Source organism: Ictidomys tridecemlineatus, chromosome Y (assembly GCF_052094955.1).
Source record: "Ictidomys tridecemlineatus isolate mIctTri1 chromosome Y, mIctTri1.hap1, whole genome shotgun sequence".
NCBI classification, from domain to species: Eukaryota; Metazoa; Chordata; class Mammalia; order Rodentia; family Sciuridae; genus Ictidomys; species Ictidomys tridecemlineatus.
This window is the reverse complement of record NC_135494.1, coordinates 1122437-1147626: the sequence shown is the minus strand read 5'-3', so window position 1 is coordinate 1147626 and position 25190 is coordinate 1122437. Positions and strand designations below refer to the sequence as shown.

At 42.4% G+C, this 25190-nt stretch overlaps 1 protein-coding gene and 1 long non-coding RNA gene across 7 annotated transcripts; both read left to right on the top strand.

Moving 5' to 3' along the window:
• Positions 1 to 2030: 2030 nt before the first annotated feature.
• Positions 2031 to 24062, top strand: LOC144371941 (uncharacterized). 6 transcript variants are annotated; one of them, XM_078035263.1, is made up of 7 exons: positions 2031 to 2136; positions 2830 to 2951; positions 6508 to 7822; positions 18906 to 19032; positions 19213 to 19273; positions 19836 to 21594; positions 23689 to 24062. In XM_078035263.1, the coding sequence occupies exons 3-6, from the start codon at positions 7550 to 7552 to the stop codon at positions 21583 to 21585; spliced, it is 2211 nt and encodes a 736-aa protein (XP_077891389.1). In that variant the 5' UTR covers positions 2031 to 2136; positions 2830 to 2951; positions 6508 to 7549; the 3' UTR covers positions 21586 to 21594; positions 23689 to 24062. The 6 variants fall into 6 exon arrangements, with proteins under 6 accessions (XP_077891389.1, XP_077891388.1, XP_077891390.1 ...); XM_078035262.1 differs by having other exon boundaries at positions 19836 to 24062; XM_078035265.1 differs by lacking the exon at positions 6508 to 7822 and adding an exon at positions 5152 to 5385 and having other exon boundaries at positions 2032 to 2136; positions 19836 to 24062.
• Positions 7829 to 16171, top strand: LOC144371942 (uncharacterized). Its single transcript, XR_013432008.1, has 2 exons — positions 7829 to 10873; positions 11443 to 16171. It is a non-coding gene; the product is annotated as an uncharacterized LOC144371942 (long non-coding RNA).
• Positions 24063 to 25190: the final 1128 nt, after the last annotated feature.

The window sequence follows — 25190 nt, the reverse complement described above, 5'->3', positions numbered from 1 at the left end:
CAGTGTGATCCAGCTATTATCACACAAAAGTGCACACGTGAGCCTGTCATGTACAAAAGTGTCCCAAGCTTCACACGAAACAAGTGAAAGAGGCCACAAAATCCGTGAGCTTGGAGAATCAGGAAGCCGGAGACTGAAGCCATCCAGGTCATTCTCACATAGCCCAAGACAGAGGACAGCCCCTGAAGGGCCTAGTCTTTAGCACAGTTCTCCTTTATAGTTCGGGACACAAGTGACCGCCCAGCAGCAAACCCTGTGCTGTCCTCAGCCAGGGCCACACAGCCACAGGTACTGTTTGCTCCTCTTCTGTCCTCCTCTAGTGTTTTCCTTAATGATCTAGAGACCCGGATGACGAGGATGCTGATCCCAGAGCACAGACTCTAGGTGGCAGAATTGCCTTCTGCTGGGGATCATCTTTGTTTTGACCCAGATCAACTCTGTTCCCATGTGCCCTTTATACTTTTCCCAACACCCTTGCCCACTGCACCTCATCTTCTCAGGTAGACATATGTAGAGGATCACAGCATTGTCTCCTTCACACAGGAGGAAACTAAGCCTCTTGTGAGACCCACTCATCACAGGGGCCATTTGTGGGAATCACTCTGAATGACCCACACCTTCCAGTCCTGAAGCAAGAAGCTCCAGTCAATCACTCGGGCATTGCCACAGCTCAAGAAGTAAAAGGCATGTCTTCAGATGTAGATGAGTCACCAATGGGGTTGAGCGACACTCACCTGTTCTACTGTAATCCTACCCCTTTGGCCTGTTTGGGATAAAATGTTCCTTGGAAACTCCCTCTGTGTGTTCCCTTCTCTTGCTGTGCCTTTGGGTGTGGCCTCCCTAGATGTCAATCAACCTGCTGGCAGCAGACAACAGAAAGCTAGACTCAGCCCCCAGAAACCTCACCCCTGCCTCATTTGAATGGCTTCTCCTCAATAAAAGGGTTCAATGTGTGTGTGTGTGTGTGTGTGTGTTCTCTCTCTCTCTCTCTCTCTCTCTCTCTCTCTCTCTCTCTCTCTCTCTCTCTCTCTCTCTCTCTCCATGGATCCCTGAGGTCCGAGCAGCCATCACAACACCCAAAAGAAAAGGAATCTCTGTCTCTGTGTCTTGTGTGATTATTTCATGCAGCTCAGTTCACCTGGAGTAACCCTGAGTTTTTTAGTCATGAGGAATGCGACAATTGGTTGCCCATATGGTGACTCCAGGGTGAGTTTTAAAAATTCAGTTCGTTTGGAATTTCTCTCCAGAAGCTAAGAGCGCTTAGGATTGTAGAGTATCGTGGACCTAATTGTAGAAAGTAAGTAAATTAGAAGAAAAATCTGTGAGGTTAAACTTTTTACTATCTGGGAATATTTTGTCTTTAGAAAATTTTTTTAAAAATAATTCTAGAGACTCTAAATAAATGTAATGAGTTATTAAGATGATTAGTGGGATATGTTGCTGAGTCCTCTCCCATGGGGAAAGTACATTTGTGGACTTTTTTAGATAGTTTGTATGAATTTTTATGTTTTAAAATATTAGATAAAGACTTTTTGGGTTAATGTACTAGAAGTCAGCGCTTGGAGAGTGAGAAAACAGGGAAGGAAAATGTTGTGATGAGACTCAACACAGGGATTCTTTCCCCATAGAGAAATTTTATTTTTCTGTTTTTTTTTTTTTTTTTTTTGTGAACACTCAGTTTATACTGAACCCCTACTGGGTCTGATGGCCAAATCCAGACTGCCTTAACATCTGATAGTAACGCTGGTGTCTGCTATTAAAACTCACTTTTAAAGTCCCATGAGCTGCCAGGGAAAGTGCAAAGGCAGGAGGACACAAGCTGCAAGCGCAGGTCAGCCATGGGATCCCTCCCAGGCCTGGGGAATGCAGACAAACCAAATGGAATGCCACCAGATAGGGAAGCCCTAGGGCAGCTGGCTCCAAGCTGTTTCCATCACCATGGTAACCGCCCAAGCCTGGCCTCACAGCTGGCTTCCTGGTCCCGCCTCCTGCATTTTAACAGGCTTCCCATTGGTCCTTCCAACTGTCACTCACACAGGACTTCTGGTCCCGCCTTCTAGCTGCTAACCTGTACTTCCTGTTTCAGACCTGCTACCTGGAGCTGCCCAGAGCCTGCGTTTTTAGGAACACCCACCTGTAAGTGCCAACAAAGTTCTTTTTCAGGCAAAATCTAATTCCACAGTTTCCTTCCTTCATTGCAGCCCTAAGCCGGACTTGCCCTCAAGGCCAAATAACTTGATTTCTTACCCCTCAGCAGCTTCCCTTGGGACCCTTCCTTTTCCTCTCTATGGTCATGTTGCTAAATGTTGCTATCTCACACTTGGCTTTTGATTTTGAAAGTTATGGGGATGCATTTGCTTGTCGCAGAAACAAAGCTAGCCATGTTCCTGGGATGACCCCCAAATCCTTATTCTTGTTCCTGACTGTGTAATTACAAGAAATAAGTAAATGTATACACAAGGATCATCAGCCACATCACGTGACATCACATGCAAGTGTGCACTCCTAGTTGAGAACAAATTAAAATGGATCCAACATATCTTAAGATCCACGTGGTTACATAAAGTTAATCAATTATATTGTATTAATTACAGGTTATGTATATTGTATTAACTATCTACAGAAATATCCAAGGACTTTAACTATATTTTCATTGATATTTCTTTCCTTTTTTTAAAATATATTTTCTAAAGTTGTTGATGGACCTTTACTTTTTAAATTTATTTGTATGTAGTGTCGAGAATCAAAGCCAGTGCCTCATGCATGCCAGGCAAGCATGCTACCACTGAGCCCCAACCCCAGTCCTCATTGATATTTCTTTTTATCAAGGTACAAAGATTCTAAGGTTTTCAGAAGTTATTTCAAAGTATAACCAGGAAAAATTCTAAAAGGAATTTCAACAGAGGAGAAGCACACATTGGAGGTCCTAAGAAGAAAGAAATCATCTTTGGGTAAACCAAGATCTGTATATTCTAGATTTTAATGATAAAAATATTTTTCTAAATAGAAATATTTTTATATTATTAATTAGACAGATAATAGATAAATGTAAAAAAAGATTTATATGCACTGGACTGACTAAAAATTTTGACCGATTAATTCAAGGATATTTCAGGCCATTTCCCTGATTTCACTATCTATGCTGATAGTGAAGTGAGCTAATATTTTGGTTCATATTTTGACATGATAAAGACCTATTAAAATGTCAAGTTTAACTCCTCTAAGCAAGGTCTTTATTGCCTAGTGATTCTTATTGTTTAAAGCAAGGATTAATTTTGGTGAATAAATTCACATCCTTGTTTAAACACTAAATATATTAAACTGCTGACTTAGATTCCAATTTTCACAATTCTCCTTGGACACTAAGTTTGATTGATTCACAGACTGTTCATTCTTGCATATTTTGTTTGTTGAATAATTTTGAGATCTGGGAATTTTTTTAGGATGGAGGTTCTCTAAATTAAAGTTGTATGTTAGTTTTGAGCAATAAAAGTTGCAAACCTTGTTGAAAATTCATTGACATTATAGAAGTTCTCTCACTGGACCTATTATTCATAGAAATATGGTAGGATTTATATAGTGCTTAATCATATTTTTAAAAAGACAATTGAGAGACATCTATTTAAAGGATAATATTCTGAGACATAAAGATATTGTGAGACCTTCTCTCAGAAAGACATTGAGGATTCCTTTTAAATTGTTAGGATATATCAACTAGTATATATTGAGAAATTACAATAATTAACACAAGGTAAATCTTATCATTTAAATACTTTACTACTATCTATAACTTAAACTGATGATACTATGGCTTATGCCAAGCCTTTACTCAGTTTTATTAAATAAAGAAAAGGGGGAATACAGGATCCCAGAGGTACACACTAGATCTTACAAAATATTTATTTTTTTTTCCTTAATTGTAATATTGAGAATCTCAGGGGATATATCTCAGTTGGTAGGGTGCTTTTCTCACATGCACAAGGCCCAGCGTTCAATCCCCAGCACCACCACCAAAAAAAGAAAAAAAAATTGAGACTGCTGCTGAATTGACTGAATCATGTTCACTGCTGCTGAACATGATTCAGTAAATTAAATCATATTTGAAAAAATAGAATTTAAACCGGTCATCATGACTGAAAAACCTGACACAGGAAGGTAAACCTTCCAACTGCAGAGATTACAACCATGCAGCTTCATGAGCTTGCCAGATAAGTAAAAAGTATGAAGAGACTTCTATGGACCCATTTCTCAGATCTATTTTTTAAAATTTATTTTTTAGTTGTTGATGGAAACAATTCCTTTATTTTGTTTATTTTTTTATGTGGTATCGAGGATGAAACCCAGGGCCTCGCACATGCTAGGTGAGCGATCCACCACGGAGCCACAACCGCAGCCCTCAGATCCATTTTTAATGTCCATTGTGGTGTGGACTGGAAAGTCCACCAATGAAACTAGATTAATCATGCTGACTGTAGTGGTCAGTTATATGTTGATCCTGTGGTAAACAGGTTGTCTGGGATTATATTTGAGGAAAACACAGCATATGAGAAACCTAAACCAGACAATCATGCTGACCCTTTGAAATTAAGACTACTTATCTTGACAATTGTCCAAATAGAAGGCTTGTTGAAATAGAATTTTTCTATACAGGCCAGTTGTTTACATAAGGTATCCACCAATGCATGGTTGCCCTGATCATTCTACAATAGAAACTGGCACCTTTCCTAAGTATTCTTCCTGGGTATTCCTAAGTATTATGCAAATGTCTGGTCAGTACAACACAAGAGGTCTAGAAATAGTGGATGCATTTTAGGCTGGTCTCCTAGAATGGACAAGAGCAATTACAGGAGGATGCCTGGCACCTGGAGATTGATTGGTAATACCCTAACCCTCAGTGAGATGGCACCCAAAAGGATGTTTGGATGTTTGTCTTCTGCCTTCAGAATATTTACATCACTGATTGACCTAACTGCCGCAGTCTGGCTGGGCACAAGATCACAAGCCACTCACAGCTTTGTAGATTCAAACAGCAACTCTTTATTCCCGAACTCACACTGGCCCTCTACAAACACGTTCTGGGGGAATCCCAGTTCTGGGCCCCATTCACGTACTCCACCAGGCTTTTAATCCCAAAAACTTTCTGAATTCCAGGAGAACTCAAGGGGAACTCAGGCAGCAGGATACCCCGCCCTATTCCCAGCAGGAATAACCTTAAACCTGGAACTGCCCTAAACCCAGATTGTCCTAAACCGGGAACGCCCTAATCCCAAGGAGCAGGATACTTCCTAAAACCTGCAGGATACACCCTAAACCTGGATCCACCCTGGTCCTTGAGCAGGGTCACCTTTCTCAAACATACATGCAATGTCACAGCGAATGTCCAAGGTAAGTCCATTTCCACGAGTCCTTCCTCTAAGCAACATGGGGTACGCTGGCAAGGAAATATCGATGTGTCATTCCTACTTGGCAATAGCTCTCAGCACCTAACAGACTCCTTAAATATGAGAATTAAGAGAAAGGATGATGAATATCCTGTAGCCTGTATGAATACAACTCACCTTATGGCATCGCTAGTTATTGCCGGCTGGTATTTCAGAGCTGCACTCTGCTGAAGTTCATGTTGGGGTCGGAAACAGGTGCATGCCAATGAACCAGACCTAGGCCAGCTCTTGGTCTCATGATCTTTGAAGTGACTACTTTAAATATTATTCCTTGCTTCTGTGATACAGTCTTTATGGCTCTGTTTCAAACTTACAACATGTGGATTTTCTTAATGCTTGACTTAAATTACTTCCAAGATCGTTCATAGTCAGATAAATGCTGATGCAAAACTTAGAACTGAGTTAAGATGCTTTAAAAAGCCACTATAATAAATATTGTGACTAAGCCCTCTGCTCCATGGAAAGGCTGAAACACCCCGCCAAATGAACATGTCCATGTTACCATTGCCAAGTGCAAGGCTTCCCAATAAATCAAGAAAAGATGAAGAGTCTTCTGATGAGTGTTTGGTAGAATAATAATATTAATAACCTGCATTTTCCAAGTTGGTTATGTCCCTGAGATAATATGTTTTCTACTAATGCCTTTTGTGTTTCAATAGCAGATTATGATGACCTCGGACCAAGAATCCAGTGATGCAAAGAAATAATTTCCCAATTGCCTTCAAATATTAAGGAAGGGCTGGGGATGTGGCTCAATTGGTAGCTCACTCACCTGGCATGTGTGCGGCCTGGGGTCCATCCTCGGCACCACATACAAACAAAGATGTGTGTCCACCGAAAACTAAAAAAATAAATATTAAAAAATTCTCTCTCGGGCTGGGGATGTGGCTCAAGCACGCTCGTCTGGCATGCGTGCGGCCCGGGTTGGATCCTCAGTACCACATACCAACAAAAGATGTTGTGTCCGCTGACAACTAAAAAGTAAAATATTAAAAAAAAAAATTTATAAAAAAAAATTAAAAACTTAAAAAATACTCTCTCTCTCTCTCTCTCTCTCTCTCTCCAGTCTGTGCAATAGAGTGACATGTGTCAAGGGGGCAAGTGAGCGTGAGCTCACAGACATAAGAACAGATGCCTGAAGCTTAAATCCTACAGATAATACTAAATCCTAGATACAATTTCCCCTGTGCATACAGCCTATGATTATCCTTCTATAAAACCTCAAAGTCCTTGTCAGCACCTGAAGACAGCATAAGGGCAGGGTTTCCTTGTCTTCCTGGTGTAGCTGCACTGGTCAAAGTTCCTTTCCTGCTTTGCATCATGACCTTTTCTGTTTGATTTTGGGGCATACACCTGACCAGACCTGTGGGATCCCCAGAGTCAGGTCTCTGCACAAGACTTCCTAACAGTCGAAGTAGAACATCTGCACTAAGCACAAGGCACCCATTTAATTTCCACCGCACATTGCTGCCCTAGAGGATTGCCTTCCTTCCTCGCCCAGGCTCTCTGCTGTGGATGGAACCCTGAGCATCAGAGCCAACCCCAATAACTTCCTTTCATAGCTCAGGCTGCCTCCTCAAAGCCACAGAGGCCGGGAGGTGATGAGAATTACTAAAATAGTTTTCAAATTGTTCTCATTTTTAGATATATTGTATGGGTCATACATATGATATCTTTGAATAGTGCTTCAGAAATTTGGAGACTGGGTCTTTCTAAGTCGCTTGAGGTCGCATCAGCTGAGTGAAAAAATATATGTATAGATGCAATATCGTTCTTTCTTTTTAAAGGTACTGGGGAATAAACCCAGTGGGGCTTGACCTGGACCTCTGAGCTACATCCCACCCTTTTCCTTTTATTTTAAGAGAGGGTCTCTCTGACCTTGGGCTCCTCCAGCCCCAGCCTCCCTGAGAAGGTGCGCTTTGTTTTTGTGTTGAGGTTAAACCCAGGGCCTCGCCAAGCTCCGAAAGCAGCACCAGGTGTCACCTCTGTACTAGAGGCTAAACCAAGGCTTTTCACCTGGATTAGTTCCCAGCACAGCCGGGAAGCTCCTCCTGAAAAGGGCTGGGGCCAAGAATCTGTCACTCTACACAACTTCAGGCAGTGATTGGATGATATTAGCTGTCAGTCACGATGCAGAGGCGGGCCTGGAGGCCATGCATCCGGGATACGGGGGGAACTCTCCAATCAGTGCGCAGAGGAAGGGGGAGGGCGGGCTTCCGCAACATTGCGGGCTTTCTTCCGCACCCACCGGGCTACTCCTTCTCTGGCCGAGTTTCTGTTCCAGTGACCCAGTTGACTCTGCTGCTGCCGGTGTCCCCGGGGATCTCGGGGGCCCGGAAGTTCCTCCAGACGACGCTGGGTCACCACGGAAGCCAAAAATGGTGAGTTTGCGACCGGGGCTGAAGGTGCGGGGTTGGGGCCCGGTGCGGGGTTGGGGCCCGGCGCGGGGGTGAGCTGCGGAGGGCGGCGGATTCCACGCTGTCAAGTGGCCCTGGCCCTGTCCCCTGGTTCCCTGGGTTTGGAAGGGCGGCTCAGGTCCCTGGTGTCCCCTTTGCTCCCTACTGGTGGCCCGACCCACTCTTCCCAACGTGGAGGAAGCAGGGCCACAAATGCACCTTCCTCCTCCCAGGGGAGCTCCTCCGGAGGCTGCTGTAGGTCCCCCATATTGCAGGCGCCTCCTGCCTCTAAACCCACCTTCCCTCCACCTCACAGCTCGGCCAGACGTCCGTTCTTCCCACTCGGTCCAAATGGACACCGTCCGCTAATTGTCACTTTTCATCTAGTGAAATATTGGAAAAAATCTTCCTCCCGCCTTCCCTCCTTCCTTTCCTCCCTCCCTCCCTTTTTCCTCCCTCCCTCCTTCCCTCCTTTGCTCCCTCCCTCCCTCAGCCATAACTTGTGATCCTCCTGCTTCAGCCTCCCACGTATCTGGAATGACAGGCCTGTGCCACTGTCCTTGGCAAGAACAACACTTTTGAAAGCATTTGTTTTCTATTTGTGAATGTTATACTTGAGGGGAAAGAATAATCACTTAACACTTCCTTGTGTTTGCTCAAAATTACTGCCTTAAAGGGAATAAGGAGGTTGTTTATAGATCCCAGGGATATGGAATCGTGGGCTCCATCAATAGAGGATAACTGCTCCCCTTTCTGATAGTCCATGATGTAGAGTCACCCCAGTCGTGCAGTCATGTAGGCACACAGGGAAATGATGATGTAGGGACAAAGGAGGCAAGGCACTGAAGATAGCCAGAAACAGTTTTATCTGGCTGCAGCCAGTCTCAGAGGGCACAGCTTTTGCTGTAATCAATCAATCAATCCCCTGAACCCTGAGTTCAGGTGGTTTCAGAATCTTATACCCAGCATGTAAGGGGAGGGACTCAGAAGTTCACATTGTAATACTGAGACCCACAAATAACTCAGACCACACAGTCTCATTCCAGTTAAGCCTTTATTGCTGGCCAGTGGCAGATACTCTGCTCTTGAAAGAATGAGGTTGTCAGAGTGGGGCCCCTGCCTTAACTTGGCTCCATATTTAAGCACAAAAGGGACATTTGGAGGTTCAGGCAATGCCAGCAAGCCGGAAAGTTGTGGTCAGTTAGTCTCTGGTTGGCACATAGATCATTCTGTGTTCTTGGGGGATTTTCATGAACAAAAGAATGCAAACTTCCCCAGTCATGACATTTTTGAGTGTCATGGCTGAGTTCACAAAATGGAGCCACCATAGTCAAGTTATCACATCACACACATAAAAGCAGCTTTTTCTTTCACTGTTCTAGCCACGTTAACCCTTCAAGGACAGCACCTGAGAAGGGAAGAGCTTCTTCTCCCCTTTCTTTCCTCCCCCACCAGCTGTTTCCAAGGTGCCCAGTTGGTGATTTCTCTGTGAATCCCAGCTCAAGGCCAGAGGCCTTGTTTGCACATTTCTACAAACTACTATACTGGATACAAGTGTGTAAAAAACTAGTAAGGGGAGTTCGAGTCCAGCACTTGGAGTGCTAATTTCTCCCATACTAGCCACCCGAAAATAGGAAGTTTATCTACACTGAACTTTTTTGTGGACATTCTCTTGTTGACAGTCCTAAAATTAGCCCATGGTGAAAATTTCTGGAGAAACCCAGTTAAAATTTTCTGTGAAGGAAGGGGATGCCACTACAATAATGTCTGATTCATGTACTGTCCTTCATCCCTAGCTCTTTTCAATATGATTTTCAGAAAGGATCTGGCTACATTGCCCAGCCTGGCCTGAAAGTTGTGATCCTCCTGCCTCAGCTTCTCAAGCTGTTGGGATTAAAGGCATTGACAACCCCAGCTACAAAACATACTTCATTTTAACCCAAATATTAATGACCATACTAAGGAACATGGATTCAAGTTACCCTGAATGATGTATGTGTTCCTCTTTTCTTTTTTCTTTTCTTTTATTCTCTCTCTCTCTTTCTTTCTTTCTTTCTTTCTTTCTTTCTTTCTTTCTTTCTTTCTTTCTTTCTTTCTTTCTTTCCTTCCTTCCTTCCTTCATTCCTTCCTTTCTTCCTTTTTTAATATACCAGAGATTGAACACAGGAACACTTAAACATTGACCCACATCCCCAGCCCTTTTTTTTTTTTCTTTTAGTTCTCGGTGGACGCAACATCTTTGTTTGTATGTGGTGCTGAGGATTGAAACTGGGCTGCATGCATGCCAGGCGGGTGGGCTACCACTTGAGCCACATCCCCAGCCCATATCCCCAGCCCTTTTTACATTGTATTTTCAGATGTGATCTCACCAAGTTCCTTATAGTCTCACTAAGTTGCTGAGGCTGCCTTTGAATATAGCAATCCTCCTATCTTAGCCTCTCAAGCTGCTGGGATTACAGTTGTGTGCCACTGTGTCTGGCCTACATGAACTTTTATAAAAGAAACTTGTGTATCACTACATTAACCAATTGCATTGGTAGGAACATCAGATTAATGGGGTACAGAAAAAAAATAAAGAAAATTTTTTCTGTATGTCTGTTATTGCATTCTGAGCTTTGGTAGATTTTGGAGACTAGGCATCTGGTAAGGTTAGTGGTATATTCTGAGAAGTTTTGAGAATTGTGGTCTGATACAGAAATTAAGATAATTGGCTATGAAAGGACTTAAGATAGCCCAAGATAATTTTTGTTCTCCATACAGAACCCTGCCTTTGCACCCTCATGGTGGTCTGGTTGGCCAAAGTCAAGTACTCTGAAGGTTCTTTGATGTAGATGCAACTGTATAGAGAACTTGAGTTCACAGCTTCTCCTTTTATCTTCCTTAGGCGTAGACACCATGTCAGATTTCTTGGGCAGAGGTTCCTTTTGGATGCCTCACAGGGTCCCATGTCCTCAGCCACTGTCCTCTCCTGGAGCTGCCACAAGGTGCCCACAGCTGCCCTGGTCCCTGCAGGGTGAACAGAACTTCAGGCCCTGGGTCAGTTCCTCCTAGAGGACAGCCTGAGGTGTGGGGTACAGCCTCTCAGGGAAGCTGCTGGGGCCTCTGGTCTGAGGAATCTCCTGGAACAGGCCTCATCTAGACAGCTACTTCCTTGGAAACTTGTTTTTTCCATGCTCTGTTTCCATTCCTTGAAGACAGGTGGACAGTTAGCCTGTGGATGCTGGTGCTGAGGGGCCAGGTCAGCAGTGACTCCTGCCCTTTTAGTCTCACAGTGTGAAGGAGCGAAACCTCTCCCAGAGCATAAGCAACACCCACCCCAGTGCAGAGCTGTGCAAACCTGAAAAGCCTCCTAGACTGGAGTCATGGTCCAGATCTCTTGGAGGGTGATCCTGGGAGCTTTCAGGGAGCAAGACCAGGAGGGAGCATGTCTCAGCCATCAGGGACCTTCCCTGCCCCTTGAGCCTGACATGTGTGCTCCCTCAGCACCAAAGCTCTCTGTGTATCACTTTGAAATGATGTGCTCACTTTTTTTTTTAAAAGAGAGAGTGAGAGAGAGAGGGTGACAGAGAGAGAGAGAATTTTAACATTTATTTATTTTTTCTTAGTTCTCGGCGGACACAACATCTTTGTTGGTATGTGGTGCTGCTGAGGATGGAACCCGGGCCGCACGCGAGCGTGCTACCGCTTGAGCCACATCCCCAGCCCATGTGCTCACTTATCTGAGGCCCAGGTTTATTTATTCAGAGTCACATGGGATGGACTAATATTAAAGAGGCAAGAAAGAAGTGGATTTTTTAAAAGTCTGGTTGCATTTCCATTGTTAAAAATCCCAACTTACAGCCAGGTACAGTGGTGCACACCTTTGATCATTTCTTCTCCAGAGGTTCAGAAAGGAGTGTTGCAAATTTGAGGACAGCCTTAGGAACTTATCCAGGCCTTATGCAACCTGGTGAGACTCGGTCTCAAAATAAAGTATAAAAATGACTGGGGATGTGGATCTGTAGTAAAATGTCCCTGGTTTTCATCTCGGGGCTATCAAAAAAGAAAGAAAGAAAAGAAAAAGAAAACACCCAATTACCTAATTTACCTTTTGCTACCCCTGAGTATGTATAGAAAGTTTGTAAGATTCAGTCTTGTCTTTTCAGTGATTTCAAATTGAAATCCAACCCTAGATTCCAAAATGCCACGTAAGATACAGAGAAACTCTGTTTTGCATTATTGCTGCAGAATCTGAGTCCAATACTACAAAAATAGTGGTGGATAAATTTATGAATGTGATTTCATGAAAACTAGTAACTGTCCTTCACAAGGTGATGAATTTGACAAAGGATGACATTTTTTCACTGTTGTTATCTGGACTTGGCAGGTTCATGTTAACTGTGTGGTTTTTTGGTATCAAGAATGGAACCCAGAGTTGCTTATCCACCAGCCCCTTTTACATTCTTTGTTTTGGTACAGAGTCTTGCTACATCGCCTAGTGCCTCAGACTCGTGAACCACTGGGTTACAGGTGTGCACCATCACTCCCTCGTCATTGTAAAATTTAAGGACAATTTTGACAATACCTGAAATACCCAATTATGATCATTTAATCGCTGAATATTAGTGAAATAGTAAATGACACTCGTTTTCTGGAAAGGAGCAATACGTCTGTCTAAATAAGGGTGCTGATCCCCTCAAGAGCACTCCCAGTATGTCACCTGATTCCTGTTCCCTCCTAAGTGCCTCCTCCTAGGGCCAACCCTTTGGGAGCTGGCCTTTTATCTTATGAAATTTGGGATCAGCATAAATGCCCTCTCTACTCTCTCTGTCCTGTACAACATTTTGGCTGGTCTTAGATACAGTCTATTATTTTCAATTTTTTGAAAACTATTTTTTTGTTGTTGCTGTAGTCTGACAAAATGCCTATTTATTTATTTTTATGTGGTGCTGAGGATCTGAAAGGTTAAGAATGTAAAGGTTAAGTTTGTTTTCTTGGTTGAAGTTCTGTTTTCCTGAAACCTGAAATTTATGTGGGTGTCAAAACAATTCCCGGAAAAACCGTTAAATGTATGTTGAGAAAAGTCTCCTGACCATCTGGTTGCTCTGTACAAACAACCCCTCCCGCATTCCCTGACCTCCACATGGACTCCCCAGTTCAAACAATGTATATAAGCTCTTCTTAAGTTATTCTTGGGGCTCTCAGCTCCTCTCAAGTGAACTCTGAGCCCCAGCATGCTGGACCCCCAATAAACCCTCTGCTGTTTCATGAGACAGTCTCTTGGTGGTCTCTTTCTCTGATGCTCACCCGATCTTAACAGATCAAACCTAGGGCCTCTCATGTGCTAGGTAAGCACTCTACTGCTGATCCAAAATCCCAACCCTACTATTGTGTTTTTTTTTAAAGAGAGAAAGAGTATTTTTAATATTTCAGTTTTCGGTGGACACAACAACTTTGTTTGTACGTGGTGCTGTGGATCGAACCCAGGCCGCACACATGCCAGGCAAGCGGACTACCACTTGAGCCACATCCCCAGCCCCCAACAATACTATTTTTATTTTTAGATGTAGTTTTTCTTATGTTTACCTCCAAAATACAGTAAACCATGCCCTAAATTTCACAGAATTTATTGAAATGCTCAGTGTTTTTTTAGAGAGTGTACATTATGGAAACATTCAATCTCCCGTGTGAGAAAGTGTGTTGTCTTTCCATTGATTTTGTTGTATTTTATGCCTCTAATTGTGTACCTTTTGTATTATAATCATTTTTATCTCTCATTACATGTATTTTTTTTTTTTTTGGTGTGTGTGTGTGTGTGGCCTGCTGGAGATTGATCTGAGGGCCACATACATGCTTGGCAAGTTTTCTACTACCGAGCTACTCTCCAGCCCAAGAGAATTAGTATTGTAGACTGCTGTTTATTTAATTGCTTACTTATTGAGTGCTGGGGATTGATGCCATGGACTTGCTCATGCTTAGTTCTCCTCCAGAAATGAATTTCAATTTGTGAGCAGCGTTCTGGCTGTGGGCAGGTGTTTTACTGGGTAATAAACCTACAGTCACTTCCACTGAGCACATCCTCAGCCTTGTATTTATTATTTTTTTTATGTTTTGTATAGATATAGATGGACGGAATACCTTTTTTTTAAAAAAAAAATTTTCTGTGGTGCTGAGGATCATACCCCTTTCCTCACACATGCTAGCAAGTGCTCTGCCACTCAGCTCCAATCCCAGTACCCTCTTTTAATTTTTAATGAAGACCAGTCTCACTAAATTTCTGAGTGTCTTGCTAAGTTGCTTAGACTGGCCTCCAACTTTCCATTTCCCTGCCTTGACCTCCGTATTGGCTGAAGTTACAGGTGCACACCACCACACCAGCAGTTGGAATGACTTGTCAGACCCTGCTGACAATCTGTAGTTCCTGATCAGGCGGTAACAGCAGAGATGCTGAAAGACACACACACACACACACACACACACACACACATACACACACACAGTAGGAATGAGCACCTCTTTATTTTTTTCCCTTCTTCTTTTATATAGCAAAAAAGAAACACATCCTCTTGGCAGCTTAATCTTTTCCAGCATGGATAAACATTCTCAGCATAACTTTGTTACTGGTCACAGTGCTCTATACTTCTTATTATACTACTTGTAGTTAGTTATTTCCTGGCAAGCACAAAAATATCTATATTTTAAACTTGCCAGAGCATTCTTTTATCTTCTTAAGATGGCAACAAGCACACAGTTCAAAGAGTTCATAGTTTCTCACAGTACCCCTTTGTTTTGCTAAGCACAGCAAAACTTAACACTTTGTGTATGTGACCACACAATGACTTTTGAAGACTTATCATCCAATTTCTTTCAATATGGTAATAGTATTGAAAATCAGTTTCCTTGCTTTTGTCCATAGTTTTGAAATTTGTTACTCTGACTCTTCCTCTTTGCTTTATTTTTGCATAAATAAAAAATATTATGAAAATGGTATTTAGCATATAAAATTGTTTCTCATGTGTATGTTTGTAAAACTTCATGGCTTGGTAGTTTATTCACTTCTTTATGATATAAACTTTATTTTTTTTCAGAGCAATTTTTGACTTACATAGTATATTAGTCAGTGTTCTCTAGAGGAACAGCATCAAGAGGAAGTATGATTATGAAAGGGGACTTTTAGATTGGCCTACTTGACCCAAAGCTGGATGTCCACAGTGGCCATCTGCAGCTGGAGAGTTTTAGGAGTGCTGGATGCAGAGTCCAAGAGGCTGAAGCCGCAGAACAAGAGGGATCAATGGTACTTCCCTAGTCCAGACCTAAGGTTCTGAAAACTCCCTGGAGAATCACTGGCAGAGTCCACTTTGGGAGACTGAAGGAGGCAGAGTCTGATATCCTCAGGCCACTGCAGCAGCCATCAAGAACAAATTGGAGAAGAAAGGAGCTTGGTCTGCTGCTTCTTCCTTCTTCTTCCAACTTTTGTTCACCCAAGCCACCGTCCTATTAGATGGTGCTGCCTAGCTTAAGGAGGATCTCCAGTTTGGTTCACTGTTCCACATGCCAATCATTTATAGACACACCCATAAGGTCATTAATCATTGGCATCTTTTAATCCAATCAAGGTGACAATTAAATGTGACATTACTCATAGAATCGAATACCCCTTCTCTCCAGCTGATAGTCTCCACTGTTTTCAACATTTTGCATTGCTGTAGGGTGTTTGTTGGTTACTAAACCAGTGTTGAACATTTGATAAGGAGAATGGATGAAGCAACATGTTATGATAAGCCAAAGTTCATTCTTTACCTTAGTGTTCCTCCTCTGTGTGATGTGATTGTGTGTGTCGCGTAGTTTACAAGATAATGTCATACAGAAGAGTTTCACTGCTCCGGGAATTTTGTGTTCCCCCTGTCAATCACTCCTCCTCATTGTTCCCTCCCTCTCTGCTCCATGAGTCCCTGGTACCCATCAGTTCTGCTAGTGCATCTATAATGTTGTCTTTTCCAAATGTTTTTGACTTGGAATCTTACTGCACTTTGCCATTTCAAACTGGCTTCTCTCTCTTACCAGTCTGCCTTTAAGGGTGTTGTATCATTCCAGGCTGCAGAGCTCATTTTCTGGGTGATTTTCTTTGGTGTGGGTAAACTGCAGCTTGTCCATTCAGTATTGCAAGGTGTATCTTCCTTGCATCTAGCTTTGGGCACTTCTGGATATGGCTGCTGTAGTCACTGTAGTCAGTGTTCCTGTGCCCATAATTTCCCCATCATTTGCATATACCCCTGGAGTGTACAGTTTTTTACATTTATGATTGTACATTTTCTCTCTCTCTCTCTCTCTCTCTCTCTCTCTCTCTCTCTCTCTCTCTCTCTCTCTAAAAAAAATACTTTTCTTTATCTATTTAATTTGGATAATATGGTAACTTATGCCTCAGAAAGAATTAGGAGGTGTTAACTCAGCTTCTATGTTCTGGAAAAAAAGTAGAAAAATGGTGGTAGTTCTTAAGTGTCTCATGGAAGCCTGTTTGAGATGTCAGAGCCTTGTCTTGCTTTTGGGTAGTAATTAGTTATTTAGTCTGTTTTTTTCAGTAGCCATGGGCTCATCTGTTTTGTGTATTTCCCCTTGTGTGTAAGTTATAGGAAATTGTCTCTCTCAAATAAATTGTCCAGTTTTTGCAAGTTGTCTAATTTGTACGAAGCACGTTTATGATAATCTTGAAGTCCCAATGCATTGTTGATGATGATACTTTTAAATGTGTTACTAGGTTTTCAGTCCTCTTTGATTTTTTCTTTAATGTTATTGTATATTTTACACTTTTTTCTTTTTATGTGTCAGTGAGGATTGAACCCAGTTTCTCCTAAGCAGTAGGCAAGCACTCTTCCACTGAGCCATAACCCCAGTCCCTGTCTTCTGTATTCTTAGCCTTATGTCAGTGTATCAGTGATGCTGATGTTCATGAAGAACTTGATATTGTAGACTGCAGATTTCCAGGTTGTGGTTTTATCCACACCTTCTGTTACCTTCCTGTGGTTAATTTAGGTTTACCTTGCTCTTCTTTCTCTGTTTTTCTGAAGTGACAGTTTCAATGATTGCTTTTAGCTCTTCTTTTCTGAAATGTGTGTTGCATGACTTAGAAAGCAATACAGCACCACCTCTGGTGTTCTCTAGGAATTTCCTGTGATGGACTTTTACATTTTTTCCTTCAAAATGGTCACCTTCTCTCTTGAGTCCCCTCTTTGTCCTGTGTCTGCTTAGAGTCTTGTGTTTCACGTCCCCTTCCCTGGAGGCTTTTCAGCTGCTTCTGATCTATTTTCTGCTTTAGCTCTCATGTTCTTTGAGCATACATGGGATTTCACTGGTGGTGCACTTGTAGGGGTGTGGTTTATGTCCTGTGCAGTGTTGCTGTGACCCTGAGACCTCAGTGTGCTTCCCATTTGCTTCAAAGCCCATGAAGCCCTCCTGCCTGCATCATTGTCCTGACAGAGTTGGGCTGATGTCTCTGAGTGTAATTGTGGATTCTTCCTTGTTTTGGGCGGTTCTGTATGTTTTCAGTCCTTGAGTAAGGTTCTGTGTCAGTGGCAGGGACATTTTCTTTTTGCCAGTTCCATCACTGTGCAGACATCATAACATGCTTACAGGGCTGGGGATGTGGCTCAAGCGATAGCTTGCTCGCCTGGCATGCGTGCGGCCCGGGTTCGATCCTCAGCACCACATACCAACAAAGATGTTGTATCTGCCGAGAACTAAAATATAAATATTTAAAAAAATTCTCTCTTTCTCCTCTCTAAAAAAAAAAAGTTAAAAAAAAAAAATAACATGCTTACAGATGTGAATGGTGGCCTTTTTTACACCCAGATTGTGTAGGATAGTTTAGGATTCTGGGCTACAAACTTGTTACTTCACCACACTCTGGAAGAGCTTTTGCTTTATGTTTGTTTGCACCACCTTTGCTACAGGCACCATGAATCTCTTTCACAACAGACAACCATTGCACATGTGGCCCAACCTTTATCAAAATGTCCTTGAGCGGAGCATTGGTATGTGTCTCATGACTACATTATGGTAGTGAACTGGCTGCTGTTAAGAACAGTTTGACAATCATTGGACATTTATTTTTACTATGAGACTTAGAAATGTAGTGCCTGCTGTTTATTAAGAAGATTTTTTGAGAGATATAAAACTTTGTAAGATTCTTATTTGGACAAGGTGACATTTTTGGGTCATTGAGTTTTTTCTAAGACACGTGCCATCTTTGCACTTACCTCATTTTGCTTTGACAGTAACCACAGGAAATTATCAAATTGTTGTGTTCATTAATAAATAAGTTAATCAAATAGAGAACTTATGTGTGTTTTTGTCACTTAATAGTAAGCTAGTTGACTAAATTTGTTCTGGAGTAAAGCACCTGCAAAGTTCTAATTGTTCTCTGTATAATCACACAGGATGAACTCAATCTCCAGTTACCACATTGTGACAACCTGTGTGAAAGGTTGTCTAAATGTTGTCTATGAAGGAATCTCCTTAGTGACCCCATGCCCAGAGGGTGTGGGTGTGGGCTGGTTCTAGGCATTTCTTTAAGTATGGAACTATAGACTTTCAGAGGAAACAAGACATCAGTAAGTACTATGTTGTTTATATTAACCTTGTAGGTACAGGGAGCCACAGTAGTTTGCAGAATCTCTCTCAAATGCTTAGTTTCATGATTCCTGCAATTTCCTACTCATCACCTTTCTTTTCTAAAGATAAGTACTATCCGAATTGCTTACATTAGCTCTGTACCACACAGGATGTTTCTAGGACATGTAATAGAGGTGCAACCAATAAAGAAGTTAGGAATGATCTGGGAGCCCGTCTCACTTCCTGTGAGCTCACCAAAGGAAGGGTATAAAACACTGAAAAAGGATGTTTGCCTTCTGAGTAGCCAATTTCTAGTGTTGGAATGGGTGTAAAAAATTGAGTACAGTAAAGATTTGTTGGATTAAATCATGGAATGAATCAAGAGGCCAGGGAATCATGTCAACATCACACATGTTGAGTATAGATTTCTCATGCTATCAATCTCTCCTGGCCTCCACTATACATTTGTGGGATATTTTAGATCTCAGTTACCTTTGAGGATGTGGCTGTGAACTTCACCCAGGAGGAGTGGACTTTGCTGGATCCTTCCCAGAAGAACCTTTACAGAGATGTGATGTTGGAAGTCCTCAGAAACCTGGCTTCTATAGGTAATAATGATGTTTCTAAAATTAATCAAATAAAGAATTCATGTTTATTTTGGTCATTTATGTAGAAGGTGAAAAGGGAATCAGTTGGTGAACTATTGCAGCATAAATGGCACCTAGGATTTGGCAAAACATTTCTAGCTCCTAAATATTCATAAAGATTGTTCTGTTTTCTCATTTTAGGAAACAGGTGGGAAGATAAGACCACTGAATATCAGATTGAAAACTCTGGAAGCAATGTAAGGTAACTGTACTCACAAGAGGAATTCGTGAGGGAATCTGAGAACTGTCATATAATTTTTAAAGCAAACCAACTGAAAAAGTATGCATAATAAGAAAAGTATTTATTCTTATAATATTTTTTACCAGAAATATATACTTAGCTGTAACAGATATTCAGTCTTTTCAAAGTATTTGACATGCAAAAAGTAGTATGAAATTGCATATGTGAATATCACTATTTGGATAATAGCCACAGAGAAGCTGTGTTGCAAAGCATTGTTTTCTTTCAATCACTTTATTTTCAGGCAAGTTGAACAAGTCAGAAAACCTAGCCTTTACCTGATGTTGGTAGTAATGTAAAGATCTATAAATACATAGAAAATTGTGAATGAATTAAGCATTGATTATGTGCTAGTTACTTCTTCAAAGAAGTCATGGTAAACTTCAAAGGCACAGAATAGTGTGGGGGAAACCTTCAAATCAATTCCAATTCTTAATTGAACAAAGAAAAATTTTAATAGAGTAAATCCATGTGACTTCATTATGTGTGCAAAAGACTTCACATGTCCTTCATTCCTTCATAGGCAGATCACATCATACTCTGGACACAAATACTACAAGCATGAGGAATGTGAAGAGAAGCCATGTGAATTGAAACAATATAGGAAATCTCTGGTTTCTCTCAAAAGCGTTCACACACAAATGTTAATACAAACTGGAGATGGATCTTATGAAAGTACAGTATGTGGAAAAGTCATCAGTTGTTCCAATGACATTGAGAGACATGAAGAAACTCATCCTGGGGGGCAATCCAATGAATGGCAACAATGTGGTGAAGCCTCTTCTTATCCCACTGGTGTTCAAAGACACATGATAACACACAGTGGAGGTAAACATTTTCAATGGGACACATGTGGGAAAGCCTTTCATTTCTCCTCTTTATTTAGAAGACATGAAAGAACTCATTCTGGAGAGAAACTCTATGAATGTCAACAAGGTGTTCGGACCTGTATTTCACAGGCAAGTCTTCAAAGGCACAGGATCACACACACAGGGGATGCACATTTCAAATGTAAGATATGTGGGAAAGACTTTGATTATCCCAGTTTACTTCAAATACATCAGAGAATGCATACTGAGCAGAAGCCCTATGCATGTAAGCAGTGTGGGAAAACCTTTTCTAGATCCAGTCATCTTCACAGACATGGAAGAACACATACTAGAGAGAAGCCCTATGAATGTAAGCAGTGTGGGAAAGCCTTCACTAAGTCCACTAACCTTCACACACATGAAAAAACTCATACTGGAGCAAAACCCTATGATTGTAAGCAGTGTGGCAAAGCCTTTTCTAGATCCAGTCACCTTCACACACATGAAAAAACTCATACTGGAGAGAAGCCCTATGAATGTAAGCAGTGTGGGAAAGCCTTCACTCAGTCCTCTAGCCTTCACACACATGAGAAAACTCATACTGGAGCAAAACCCTATGATTGTAAGCAGTGTGGCAAAGCCTTTTCTAGATACAGTCACCTTCAATCACATGAAAAAACTCATACTGGAGAGAAGCCCTATGATTGTAAGCAGTGTGGCAAAGCCTTTGCTACATCTGGTTCCCTTCAGATTCATGGAAGAATGCACACTGGAGAGAAGCCCTATGCATGTAAGCAGTGTGGCAAAGCCTTTTCTACATCCCGTTCCCTTCAGATTCATGGAAGAATGCACACTGGAGAGAAGCCCTATGAATGTAAGCAGTGTGGCAAAGCCTTCACTACTGCCTCTTTCCTTCAGATACATGAACGAACTCATACTGGAGAGAAGCCCTATGAATGTAAGCTGTGTGGGAAAGCCTTCTCTCAGTCCAGTCACCTTCACACACATGAAAAAACTCATACTGGAGCAAAACCCTATGATTGTAAGCAGTGTGGCAAAGCCTTTGCTACATCCAGTTACCTTCAGATTCATGGAAGAATGCACACTGGAGAGAAGCCCTATCAGTGTAAGCAGTGTGGGAAAGCCTTCACTCAGTCCTCTCACCTTCACAAACATGAAATAATACATACTAGAGAGAAGCTCTATGAATGTAAGCAGTGTGGGAAAGCCTTTGCTACATCCAGTTCCCTTCAGATTCATGGAAGAACACATAATGGAGAGAAGCTCTATGAATGTAAGCAGTGTGGCAAAGCCTTTGCTAGATCTTCTCAGCTTCACAGACATGAAAGAATACATACCAGAGAAAAGCCCTATGAATGTCAACAATGTGGAAAAGCTTTTGCCACATCCTGTCTGCTTCATACACGTGAAAGAACAGATACTGCAGAGGAATTGTATGCATGAAAACAATTGGTAAACTTTTCTGTTATTACTGCTTCACTCATATACATGTAGGGCGTTATTGGAGAAAAATCCTTTGAATGTAAAACCTGGTAAATCAATATTTCATGTCATCCTCAAAGACAAGAAAGGGCTCACACTGCTGAAAGTGTGTGTGTGTGTGTGTGTGTGTGTGTGTGTGTGAGAGAGAGAGAGAGAGAGAGAGAGAGAGAGAGAGGGAGAGGGAGAGAGAGAGAGACAGACTGGGGATTATGTCTGGTTGTGCTCTACACTGAGCTACATTCTAGTTACTTATTATTTTGAGACAGGGACTTGCTGAGTTTCTTAGGGTCTTCCTTAGGTCCTGAGGCTAGCCTCCAACATTGATCCTTCAGAATCTGGCTCTCAAGTCTCAGTAATTAAAGGCAAACACCACCACATCCAACTGAATAACTCTTTAAATGTAAAAAATATCACAAATCTTTCCATTTCCCCTGTTGTCTTCAAAGCCATTTTAATCACATTGAAAAAAAAAACAGTTTGTGGGGGATTTTGTACATCCTGTCAGTTTTTCATCCAGCCCTGTTTTCATTTTCATATATGAAAACCCTCACGGAGAGAAGCCCTGTGAGTGTGAGAAATGTGGGAAATCTTCTAGTTTTCTCAGTATTTTACTAAGGACTGGGAAGATTCTTTTGGAATAAAAAGTATAAATCCTATGCAAGTAAGAAATATAAAGGATTTAGCTGTTCTAGTTTTGTTCAGTTGTATGAAAGGACGCATACTGTAGAAAATACTGATGATAAGCCATGTGGGGCAGTATTTAGCTTTCAGAGTTGTCCTCAAATATGTAGCGAATTCATATCTGGGAAGATCCTTTTACTCTCTTTAAAAATTGTAGTAAGACTTTCAACTTTCCAGGTCCCTTTGAACAGCATTTAAGAAATCACACTAGATCTCCGGTCGCACAGTTCACTTGTGGTTGTGACCCAGTAACCGGTCCTCGGTGATGGAAATCCTTCCTCTAGGTTTCGGTGCACCCCAATTTTGATGGAAATTTCCTAACAAGATAGCTTTTGGCCGTTGTACCTCGTTATTCACCTATGCAGTGATGAAGTACAAGGGGGTGATGCACTCTATTCACTGCCATCTTCTCCCCAGAAATTGAAATCAAAACCACCCTAAGATACCGTCTCACTCCAGTAAGATTAGCAGCCATACATGTGAAAATATATATATTTTTTAAAAAACAACTTGCTTAGCAGGAGAAAACATTTCACATTACATATTTAATCATTTCCTAGTATACAGACTATAAAAGGAATTCTAAAGACTCCATAATAAAATGATTGAGGAATTAAAAAATGAATTCTGAATTTTGAACCCCTCAGATATTTCTGCTACTCTTTAAGGTGTTTCCTGAGAATAATTTTCAAAAATGCTAATTGTTAATTTTTGCTAGCTGACATCTCGTAAGGCCACACTCAAGGGCAGAGCAAGAGAAGGGGACACACAAAAGTCATATCCAAAACAGGACAAGGGGTAATATCACAAAGGGACAGGTGAGCATAGCTCGACCCACAGGGATGTAGGAAGGCTCTCCTATGCAGGAGGACACAGCCACAGGACTCCAAAGATTGGTGCTATCATCTGGGTTAGTTAGGCAACCAGATCATAGAGTGAACAATGATGAGGCCACACCAATCAGAAGGGGAGACAGAGTCACATGCTAATTTGGCCTCCCACACACTGGGTCTCACTGAGACTGGCTCCAGGGGAACTGAGCTAACTGGGCTGGGCAAAATAACCACATAGAGACAGAAATACCTTTTTCTATGGGGGTGCTGTGAGAGTTCCTCTGACCTTAAGATGAGAGAGAGAGAGAATGTGTTGAACCATTTTATTAAGGAGAAGTCATTCAAATGAGGCAAAGGGTCAGGTTTTAGGGGGCTGAGTCTAGCTTCCTGACGTCTGTTGAGAGCCACAGCCAAAGGGGCCCCAGCAAACTTCCAGCTGCTAGCAAACTTCCAGCTGCCGGCTGATGATTGGCTCACAGAGGCCCCAGCAACATCTAGCTGATTGGCTCCTCTGCGGTGATGTTCATTGGGCTGTTTCTCTGCCCTTCAGACTGCCAGCTGAGGATTGGCTCACAGTGGCCCCAGCAACATCTAGCTGATTGGCTCCTCTGCGGTGATGTTCACTGGGCTGTTTCCCTGCCCTTCAGACTGCCAGCTGATGATTGGCTCACAGCGGCCCCAGCAACATCTAGCTGATTGGCTCCTCCACGGAGCTGCTCATTGGGGGACTTCTTTGGCTCTGCCCACGCAACCCAGCCAATTGGCCTCAAGAGCAGGAGGATTGTGGGAGGTTGAGAGGCTGGTGTGGGGGTGAGAGGCTTGTGGGAGCCGGTGGTGGCTGTTGGGCTCTGAGGGTTTTTTCCCTGAGGAGCTGTTTTGTTTGGTGTTTGTAGTTCTAAAAATAAAGTTAGTTTCTTTTGACAAGTGGCTCCTGAATTGTGCCTAGCCAGACTTCAGCAACGTCTGTGTCAGCAGGTTGACTGACATCCAGGAATAACACTCCCAAGGGGAGAGCAAGAGAAGGGGACACACAAAAGGCATCTCCATGGAACATTCTATTTCAAAGAGGGCAAAGGTAATACTACAAAGGAACACAGGAGCATAGCTTCACCCATGTTGATATAGGAAGGCACACCCATGCACGAGGACACCGTCACACCACCCTGAAGATTGGTCATTCTTTGGGTTACATAGGCGACCAGATCACAGGGTGACCAATGATGATGTCACACACATCAGAGGGGAGACAGAAACAGCTACATGGTAGTTTGGCCTCCCACAGACTAGGTCTCACTGAGTCCGGCTGTGTTATTTTATCTCCCCTGTTTTCCCGAGGTTATCCACATGCTCTGGGCAAACACCCAGCACTTCTTAATCCTGGGGAATCTGGGGTCCCATCTCTGCTCCCTGCTCAGGTGACACAGTCTGAGGCTAACATGAATGCTGAGAGCAGAGCAGTCGTTTGATCCCACAGGAGCCAGGCAGGGGGCGCCCTTCCCACTCCTCCTGCAGGATTTCTTAATGCAGGAGGAAGGATGGAGTCTGACTCTCATTTCTGCTTCCACTGCAAGTGAAGTTACAGAACAACTCCAAAGCTCTAGAGGACACATTTTAGTATCATGTCCAACTACAGCATCAACTAGTTATGAAAATTAAAGGTTTCCCTGGCTCATGAGAATGAGAGGATCTGGGAAAGGGCTGTCAGGGTTGAGGGATGGGGACATGTGCCCTTTTCATAACCTTCCTGGGATCCCAGGAAGAGGCTCCCAGTTTTCCCATCTCATCAGAGCTGGAAGGACTCATTGGAGCTCCTTAAGCCCCAGCTTCACCTGCTGCTGTGGAAGAGGGTGCACCTGACCTTTGTGTGAGGAGCTTTGTCCACTGACAGGGCTTTGACTTGCAGGCCAGGAGACTGTGAGGGAGGTTGGGTGTTCACAGGGCCTTCCTCAGAACCATGGGCCAGTTTCCTCATCCTCGCGACTCATTGCTCTACAGCTGTCATCATTCAACAGTGACCACATGTGACCCTCTATGTGGAAAAGGATCCCAAGC